We start from the raw sequence: 9,947 nt of genomic DNA on the forward strand, positions 1-9,947 counted from the left end.
AATTAAACGATATGAATATAACGATTTGATGAACATTGAATTAGGATACATTTATTGCGTTCTTGCTATTTTCGAATTTGATCATAAATCAACCAATATACACATATTAGAAGTTATACATTTATTTATAGTTTAAAATATTTCTTTATCTCAGTATGCATTATAATTTTTACGAGTAAAACATACAATGTTTGAAACTTTTCTTCATGTCTTCTGTTATGTCTTAGCTCTTGTAATTGTTCACAGATGGCAGAAATTCTTAATTCTTAATACCTCTTATTACCTCTCTATAGTATTTGTACATGTAGGTTTTAAATAAAGGATCGTTTAGCCTTCTCGGATATTCCTCGGCTCGGCAGTAAGCAAAATGGCGCCATTGTGGATGGTGATGTCTTTAGCGTTTTCTTTGTTTTTAACACCTTTTCTTATGTTTTTGCTTGCTATAATCTTCTTGGCATCTATTGGAAAGTCGCTCGGCGTTAGGAGATTATACATAAAATTGCTGCTAACGCTATTTGAGGTAAGAAATCGACGGAACTCAATTCACAATAGTTATCTGGTTAGAAACACATTGTGTGTCTATGGATTATTGAAAACACGGGAAGATTGTATGATTTTTCTTTTGAGAAAAAGCAAGTAAGATTGTATGGTTTTTTTTGATATCGAATTCGTAACGCGAGTTCTTGGATGAAACGTACATTGTACGTAACAATGCAGTTTTGCAATTATAGAAAATTTGCAATTTAAAAGGTAGACATTTTGAATTGAGTAAAAATTTGTTCCAGTTACCAGATAGTTTCCCCGTCCAGTAAAATATTAAAACATTTGGAAGTCCTGTTTATTTACCATTTCAAAGTAGTGCCACTCAATCAAATACGCGATTACTATTAAACCAAGTGTGCATTATCTACTTAACAATCAACAAGTAGCAGTAATATTTAACATGTATTTAACATGTATCTCTGATTTTTTTTAAATTTATTTTAATACGAACAAAATACGTAGGAGATACGTAAAACACGTTGGTTAAAATTACTATCTAAGATTACAGTGTTACTCTGACAGTTAAAGCAAACGTCATTTTGTGATAACTATTTATAAAAATTATTTTATCAATTTTGTATACTTGTAAAATTTTATTGCATAATCGTGCAAGATTATGTACTAAATACATTCGATCAATTCAAAAAGTACATACATCATTACTGTATAAGTATTTTTTTATATATATAGATATAATATTTTTCCAAGCAGTTGATTGTAATTTTTAATTTTTATTATTAATAAATATGTCCTTTTGTTCCAATTCGAGGAATATTTTTCTTTCTGATTACCTTTAAATTTACATTTCAATCTTTTAGGATCTTTTATTCATATATACATATATACATATTTTCATATACAGAGCATTCTTCATGCGGTAAAATTTCAAATTGAGATTAATTGAAACGTACTTCGGCAGATCTATGATGCTACATCATACGTAACGAATTCCTATCGATTCGAAGCTTTTAAAGAAAGAAAGAACGTTACGACGTCCGTCGAAATATTTGTCTCGCCACTCTGAAGTACGTGTTTGTTTTTCTGATAGTTCGGAAGTCGACTTCCTTGATTTTCCTTCGATACGAATCGAATACATATTAATCATGTCTGGTTATTGTATATGCAACATGGTTCATATGCGCACATGCATTTTGAGTAAAAAGTGGAAAACTCGTAAATCGTGAAACGAAAAAAATCGTAATTTTTCAGTTACGAATTGTGTATTTGATACATACATTAATTACTATTTCATTGTAATATCGATAATCGTGTGCATGTGCACTTATGAATTTACAGACAATACATTTCAATAGATGTTCGATTGTGGTGTATATTCAAATCAATGCCTTTTATTCTTTCTGACAATTGAAAAAGTTTCAATATTTCAAGAGAAATTTTCGCATGAAATTGTATCGTTCGTTTTTTTGTTTTTACAAAAATTAAGAAATTTGTTGACCAATATATAGAAAAAGACGTCGTTGAAAATGATTCACAAACAATGACTTATTGTTTGATCTTGGATTTATTGATTATTATTTATGATCATAGATATTGACCAATCAATATGTTATTTGACTGATATTCGATAAGAAGAATGGTTATCTTCTGAACTAATTGCTAACAAAACGGTGAATAATCTCTTGCCGGATATTCAGTCATTCAACTTGTTAGTATATTACACTCTCATTTTACATAATACGTACTTGTTTTACACGGCTTTCATTACATATTTAGCCCACAATTACATAGTTGTTTTTACACATTTCATTCACGGTTATACCTTTTTACACTTTTTTTTTTTTTTCTTTCTCGCAGTTATATACAGTAAAACGATACGAAAACAATTACTAAACGATAATAAAATGCAATCGAAGCCGCTCGTGAAAGCTTAGTTTGAACACTAAATTTCCAGTGTTTGACAAATTGTCGACATTTAACTGTTACAATGTCGCAAAAAAAAAATCGCAGAACAATAACTCTGGGCTCGTTGCAAGTTCATTTTATTCTGAGTATGTGGGAAAAAAACTTTTTTTTCTCGAAAATGCTGTAAATCGTTGTAGTATGTAAAAATGTTGAACAATTATTGTCATTGCTAGATCGACTATAATCTCGAAGATCGAAGCTTCACTTTTTCAACGATTCCTTAAAACTTGATGTACGACAATTCTTTATCTTTCGTTATCTTATTAAATTTTAAATATTAACCTTAGATGAGTATTAGGATTTTCGCCGGATATTCAAAGTTCAATAAAAAATTAAAAAAAGAAAAAAATCGTACAGCTTTTGAGAGATCGGTGTAAAGGAATGACTTTAATTCACATCCAGAATAGATCATGAAGAAAATTTTTCCAATTCATTTTTACATACTGTCACAATTTATAGCATTTTTGAAAAGAAGAGTGTCTTCATTTTCTCATTCGCTACTGCAAAAATATCTTAGCATAAAATGAGTGATGCATTCTGAAAATCGAGATTGGCTTCAAGCTTTAAAATAAGCCGAGGTTGATGGCCGTGCGACTTCTTTTTACCAAAATGTAACAGTTTAAATATCGACACAGTTTAACGAACACTTTCATGAGCGACTTTACGTATCAATTAAAAAAATTTACACAAAATAATAATATAGAAGAGACTTTTAGTGATACAATGATAGTGATGTTGTTCTAGTACCAAGAAAAAGAATTCGTTGTATAACAAAAAGCGATGATGAATAAAATGCTAATTTCTTAAGAAAGGTATTAATTTTTTTTCACTTTCCTCAATATAAACATTTTCACACAATTTCTTTTTTTATTCACTCATCCGCCGTGTAAAACAAGACTCAGGTATATGTAATTTTTTTCCAGAGCATATTTGACACAATACGAAACGCCTCTGAACCTGAAAATAACTATTTAACACGGGTATATCTATAGATATACCCAATGGATTGATATCGAAGATAACGTATGTTATTATCTTTTTCAACGAGATACGACAATATTGTGCAAAGGTCTTGGATTATTTCATAAACACTTTTTAATAATCTGTTTATTCTAATTCTAATTAATTCTATTAATATCTATTTTATCTATTGCTGATTCTAATAAAGTTGTTCACCATACGCATGCTACCGATAACACGTGAATCTGTTTGCAGAAGAACAAGTCATAGACCACAATTGTGCAAAGTAAAATGCTAATAAGAAATGCAAATTGACGATGAGATTGCATAGATTTTCTGATACATACATATATTATTTCGAATGCATATTTATGCTATATATGCATATTTTATTTTTGACATAAATATGTGCATATTTATGTTAAGTTATCCAAACAGTTTAAAAACATCTGAACAAAAATGCTATTGATAATTGATTTAGGGCCTAGAAGTTTTTTTTTCTTTGTAAGAAACGATTGATGAATAAAAAAGTGGGAATTTTCGTGACGAAGTATCAATCAATTACCAGTAGCATTCTTCTTTTAATATTTTTTAAATGCTTTTTTAATATTTTTTATAATGCTCTTTTAATATTTTTTTAATGTTTTAGTTCGTATAAATATATGTGTGTGTGGTTTTTTTAAATAATTGAATAACATTCCTGATTGACAGAAAAAAAGACAAAATTTGCAAGATATTTAAATAATTAAGAAAAAACTTTTTAAATATTCATCTGTTTTTCTGTCCCTTTTTTCTAAAGAAGAATTTTTTTATGTATTCATTTCATTAAAATAATATATGTATAATGGTTTTATGCAAATTTTACACATCTAAATTATTTAACCATTCGCGAAGATAAAAAGAAATCGGCTTGCCGTAACACATATGCGACTTACATAACGTGTCTTTAGGACTGCTGTCGTGGATTCTTTTACAATAATTTTACTGTAACTATGCTGGAAAATCTAAGAAACGCGAATGTTAAAGTGAACGAGAATGTTACATCTCGTTCGTACAAAGTTCTCTTCCGATAAAGAAATCATTTCTTATTGTGCGCAATCGTTTTTGTGAATTACGAATTAACAGAATAGATTCTGATATAGTAATAATCGTCATATAATTGCAGTTGACTGACATTTTAATTGAAATTTTGCAGTAGGTGGACATTTTAATTGAAAACTTGAGCAATACGCTTTTAATTTATCTGCTTTTTGTTTGGTCACATATTTTCAACGTGATTGCGAGACAAACGATTTCATTCATCAAATTTTATCATATTAATCGTACGTCGCTATGATGGTAATGAAGTTTTAAAATGTTTTTTATAACATACTATTATATATACAGCAGAGCATTCTATGAAAGTATTCAAAATTACTGATTTCATAAATCACTGTGGAAAGATGAACAAATTCTTTAGTTCTTCTTTGCTAACTGGAAATTGCGGTCATCGAATACAAAGTCCAAGAAACTCGTTGAAGTGTACTCCTTATCAATTCTGCTTTCATCAACATTATCGAAAATTTACTCCAATTAACGCGATTCATCAACTTTCGTAGAACACGTGAAGTTACATAGAGCAAATTTATCCAGATATTCATTTCTTTCGAAAGTCCACAAAATTTTGCTTTTAGATACGATTATCGCGATAATATTGGTATAACAGACTCCTTTATCAAAGTTCTTGCGTCCATGATGAACTTTCCATTTACGATTATCTTCCTCTTAAAAAAAGAAATATAGAATAGTTAAGTTTAAAGTACATAGATATCGTCTAATGAAAACTTCTGTTTGATAAGAGAGAGAAGAAAATTATTACTCGTTTGGGAATAATTACTAATAATATTATCTAAAAAATGATTTGGATAAGCTTTAAGAAACACACTACATCTTCCTTTATAGAGTTCCTTATATAAGATGTTTTTTGATTGATACGTGATACATAACACGCATACATTTGCATATTTTTATAAGTATACGTACATAATGAAGTGTATGATGAATTACATCTACTTATTCATTTTTAATTATTTATTAAAATTAATAATACTAACTCCTGTAAATTTCTTCATATTTTTTATTCGTTTGAACTCTTATTTATTATATTAATTTACATTGACGCGATACTGATACTAAATGTCACTAAGTTTAATCTTCAAAAAAATTTATTATCAACCGGAAGAACGTCGACTGGTCGTTCGATCTTCAAACGCCTAGATTAGGCACTAAAAATAGCAATTATAATATCAATCTTTATGAATAGGATCTATTTGTATATTTAATTTCGAAATATGGACATTTTCTTATTCTTTTACAGCTTTTAGCAGTTTAAAGAAGAAACAAATATAAAGAAATGTTAAATTTTACATAAATTTCGTAAATTTAGTTGTGAAAAAGCATTATTTATCTTTAACTTTAGCAACGATAGCTACTAAAGAATTAATATCTTATTATTAAAGATCATACTTTAGTCTATATTAATTTTAAATATTTAAATTTTAAATATTTATCTTCAAATCACAATTAATTTGATTGAACTGATTGTCTTTGCTATGCTTGTTTATAAAAACTTTTATTACAGTATGGAACGTATAATATGAATTGTTTGGAATCGTTCCAATTTGAATAATTATAGTGTATGTATTGAATCTTTATTTCAGTATGGCAGACAAAATATAGAGAATGTGAAGAAGAAGAACGGTACTTGGAAGCAAAATGACGAGGACGCAGATGAAGAATACGAGTCACGGCACGTCGAAAAGCAGAATGTGCAAAATTGGAAAACGGAGAATATGCAGAATGGAGTGAGTAGCAACGTTATAGCCAGATCAACGGATTTGATTTTGGTACCCGAGCCAGAAATGCAGAATCATAAAAATCATTTGGAGGAAACAAAGACGGAAAATTCTCAGACACCTACAGCAAGCGTGAACAAAAATGAGGTGATCTTCGTTCGTAATAGCGTATCTATTAACGATGTAAATCTATAATTTGTACAATAAATTGAAAAATATATTCTTACAGACTCTCATGCGTAGAGATTCGTTTGAAACACTGAAAAGGGAGTTCAAACCTGCAATCTGTTTGGATTACATTAAAGCTGGTGTAGAAGCTATTATAGAAGATGAAGTGACGTCTCGTTTCGAAGCAGAAGAATTGAAGGTAATTTGTGTTTTTTATTTTCTCTGAATTTTAATAAATATCAATCACTATATGATAGAATGACATTTGTTTTTTTTTTTGTAGAATTGGAATTTATTAACTAGAACAAATAGATATTATGAGTTTATCTCCTGGAAGCTGACAGTAATATGGATATGCGGATTTGTTATGCGATATTGCTTTCTTCTTCCTTTGAGGATAATAATTTGTTTTGTGGGGGTATGTTCATTGACTTTTCTTTTGTTAATAATATCTAGAAAAATTAAAACAACTTGGTAGGATGTGTATAAATTTGATTAATTTTTGATTTCTAAATTCATTTGTACTTTAAGATCCTGTAATGAATCTGTTTTGAAATTCTCTGTTTTAATACCAAATATAAATTTAGTATTTGAAATTCAACTAACATCAAAGATTCCTAGGTACTGTGTATTGTAATTGCAACATTTCTTATTGGCTTCCTACCAAATGGTTTTATTAAGAAATGGGCATACAACAAGGCTAGTCTCATAGCATTCAGGATAATGTCACAATCTTTATCAGCGGCAATTACAATTCATAATCCAGAGTACAAACCAAAACCAGGAGGACTGTGTGTAGCAAATCATACTTCCACAATCGACGTGTCCATCTTATCCACACAGATAACATTCTCCTTGGTAATATAACATTGCAAAGATAGCAATCATTGTTTTCAAAATTTGTTTTTGGGAATTTATGATGATGTCTTGTTGTTTGTTACTAACCGAATTTCCATATGATAATGTGAAATAATTTCGGGAATCTTGCTATTTTAATTCCCCAAAGCAATACAATTTATAATAACTGCAATTTATAACTGCTTACTGACAGAATTGAAATTCATTAGTAAATGTTACAGGTAAAACGGTATCCTGTAACTTTGCTTTGCAGGTAAACCTAATCTGCATCGATATTGAGAGAATTATCATTTCTTAGATGCAAAGCTTATGATTTACAGGTGATGTGGCTGACAGCATGTACAGCAGTAGTCGGCTACGTTCCAGAGGGTAGTTTCAAACGATGGCTGAATTACAAAGTCTCCATAATGTGCTTCGGTGTGTTGTCAAGTGCACTATCATCAGTAATTACGTATCATAATCCGGAGAATCGTCCTGTTAGGGGTATTTGCGTGGCGAATCATACTTCTCCTATAGATGTTTTGGTACTCATGTGCGATAATTGTTATTCTTTGGTACGTTTCTGTCATTCTTCGCCTCTAATATTTAATAATTCCCACATTATTTATTTGTCAATTCATCATTTATCAAATTTTTTAAGTTTGTCTGAAATTTGCTTTATATTGGTTTTATTTTGCTATTGTGATGTTGTGGTTGTAATGTTGTGATTGTACATAAAAATATGTGTTACTTCTAATAGTATGCAGAAGGCAACTTATATTATTCAATAAGAAATATTATTTTAGATAGGTCAGAGGCATGGTGGATTTTTAGGTATTCTACAAAGAGCTTTAGCACGTGCTTCACCACACATTTGGTTTGAACGATGTGAAGTTAAAGATAGAGAAGCAGTTACGAGACGGTAAATATTAATTATTTTGTATATGTTTTTAGCACACGCAGTTTATTTATAATATTTAAATTTTTCTGCTATATTTTATAGATTAAAAAAACATATTTCTGATCCCACGAATCCACCTATACTTATTTTTCCTGAAGGCACTTGTATAAATAATACATCAGTTATGCAATTTAAGAAAGGAAGTTTTGAAGTTGGTGGTGTAATTTATCCTGTTGCAATAAAAGTAATTGTGTATATATTTATATAAAACAATGTTAGTTAACCAATGTTCCAAATAATCAATTTTATTGTCTTCCTTATAGTATGATCCAAGATTTGGAGATGCATTTTGGAATAGTAGTCGATATTCCATGATACAATATTTATATATGACTATGTCAAGCTGGGCTATAGTGTGTGATGTTTGGTATCTTCCTCCAATGTATAGGAACGAGGGAGAGAGTGCTATCGATTTTGCGAATAGAGTAAAATCTGTGATAGCAAGACAAGGTGGATTAGTCGATTTACAGTGGTAAAATTTTTTAAATAGAAAAAAATATTCGCATATTATTATTATTATTATAGAGAGAGAGAGACGAAAATATATAATGAAATTTTTAGGGATGGTCAACTTAAACGAATAAAACCAAAAAAGGAATGGCGAGAAAAGCAACAAGAAGAATTAAGTAAACGACTTAAAGTCGAATAAACTGAATTCTAGTCGCGCTTTCATAATCGATATAATGTGTGATATTTTGCTTAAACGAGAATATTTTACCTGATGTGCTGTTTTATCTTCTTTATGGACACTTACCTATACAAAAAGCGGATAGCTCGTATGCATGATTTAATTTGTTTAATTTTACAAATGTGGTATATTGCGTCATATTAGATTATTTTTTATACGACAGAAAAATTGATAAATTTCTATAGTAACATTTATTACAAGAAGATTGTTATAGTACAAATAATTTATTTTAATATTATGATTGAATTTAAATAAAATATCGATAACTGAAATATCGCAGGTATCACATTTGTCAATTTTTAATACCAATATAATATAATGAGGCATTACAAATCTATTATTTGTATATAATGAAGTGTTTAATATGGAATGGTACGTCAATGATGTGTGGTTTGTTGTGCGTATGATTGTAGCGTCAAACTCGTCCTATTTATATTGTTACATTTTTAGAATCATCTCATTATCTCATTATTTTGATTATCTCATTATCTCATAATTATAAATATTTAAACCCATCTGATATTTTATAAAGAAAGTTACATTCTTTTTTTTTCCTTTTTGTAAAAATGATAGGAAAAACTACTGTCTTTATTGTAGAAAATAAACTATTTATTCATACTTCTCAAAAAAAAAAAAAAAAAAAAAAATTAGCATATATCAGGGTTGTGCTACTATACCCATTCCCTGAAAATGATTTAAAATGCCACTCATTACAACTGAAAAATGTAATTGAAATATTTTATATTTTTGTAATTAATATCATTAAAATTTTAAAATTTACATAAATTACTATACGATTAGAAAAAATTCATGCTTATGCTTATTCATGTATATTTACAAAGAAAAGTTATAATCTTTATTTATTGTTGATAAAATATTGAGAAAATTTTATTCATGTTCTAGTTGATGTTTGGATTTTAATTAAAGTTAATATTTTTATCATTTTAATATTTTTTTTAATTCAAATAGTAGTAAAGATTAATTAAAGTAATTGATAATTGTATACTTCGTAGAATATGTATTATATGTTTCA

The 9,947-nt window shown here is 28.6% G+C and overlaps 1 protein-coding gene across 3 annotated transcripts; it reads left to right on the forward strand.

Annotated features, from left to right (window-relative positions):
- The first annotated feature begins 336 nt into the window (after nt 1-336).
- On the forward strand, nt 337-9,295 carry LOC122533076 (glycerol-3-phosphate acyltransferase 3). 3 transcript variants are annotated; one of them, XM_043662445.1, is made up of 10 exons: nt 337-520; nt 6,126-6,407; nt 6,490-6,627; nt 6,712-6,846; nt 7,050-7,286; nt 7,607-7,840; nt 8,072-8,187; nt 8,269-8,410; nt 8,490-8,698; nt 8,788-9,295. In XM_043662445.1, the coding sequence occupies exons 1-10, from the start codon at nt 368-370 to the stop codon at nt 8,873-8,875; spliced, it is 1,734 nt and encodes a 577-aa protein (XP_043518380.1). In that variant the 5' UTR covers nt 337-367; the 3' UTR covers nt 8,876-9,295. The 3 variants fall into 3 exon arrangements, with proteins under 3 accessions (XP_043518380.1, XP_043518378.1, XP_043518379.1); XM_043662443.1 differs by lacking the exon at nt 7,607-7,840 and having other exon boundaries at nt 339-520; XM_043662444.1 differs by lacking the exon at nt 7,050-7,286 and having other exon boundaries at nt 339-520.
- Nucleotides 9,296-9,947: the final 652 nt, after the last annotated feature.

This window comes from Frieseomelitta varia, unplaced genomic scaffold, assembly GCF_011392965.1.
Source record: "Frieseomelitta varia isolate USP_RPSP 00005682 unplaced genomic scaffold, Fvar_1.2 scaffold_493, whole genome shotgun sequence".
Taxonomy (NCBI): Eukaryota; Metazoa; Arthropoda; class Insecta; order Hymenoptera; family Apidae; genus Frieseomelitta; species Frieseomelitta varia.

Excerpts from the sequence above, each read along its gene's own strand:
- LOC122533076 (XM_043662445.1), top strand. The coding sequence starts at position 368 with ATGGCGCCATTGTGGATGGTGATGTCTTTAGCGTTTTCTTTGTTTTTA. Across the intron at positions 521-6,125 it reads TGCTGCTAACGCTATTTGAG|TATGGCAGACAAAATATAGA; the intron begins GTAAGAAATCGA and ends TCTTTATTTCAG. Across the intron at positions 8,699-8,787 it reads GGATTAGTCGATTTACAGTG|GGATGGTCAACTTAAACGAA; the intron begins GTAAAATTTTTT and ends TGAAATTTTTAG.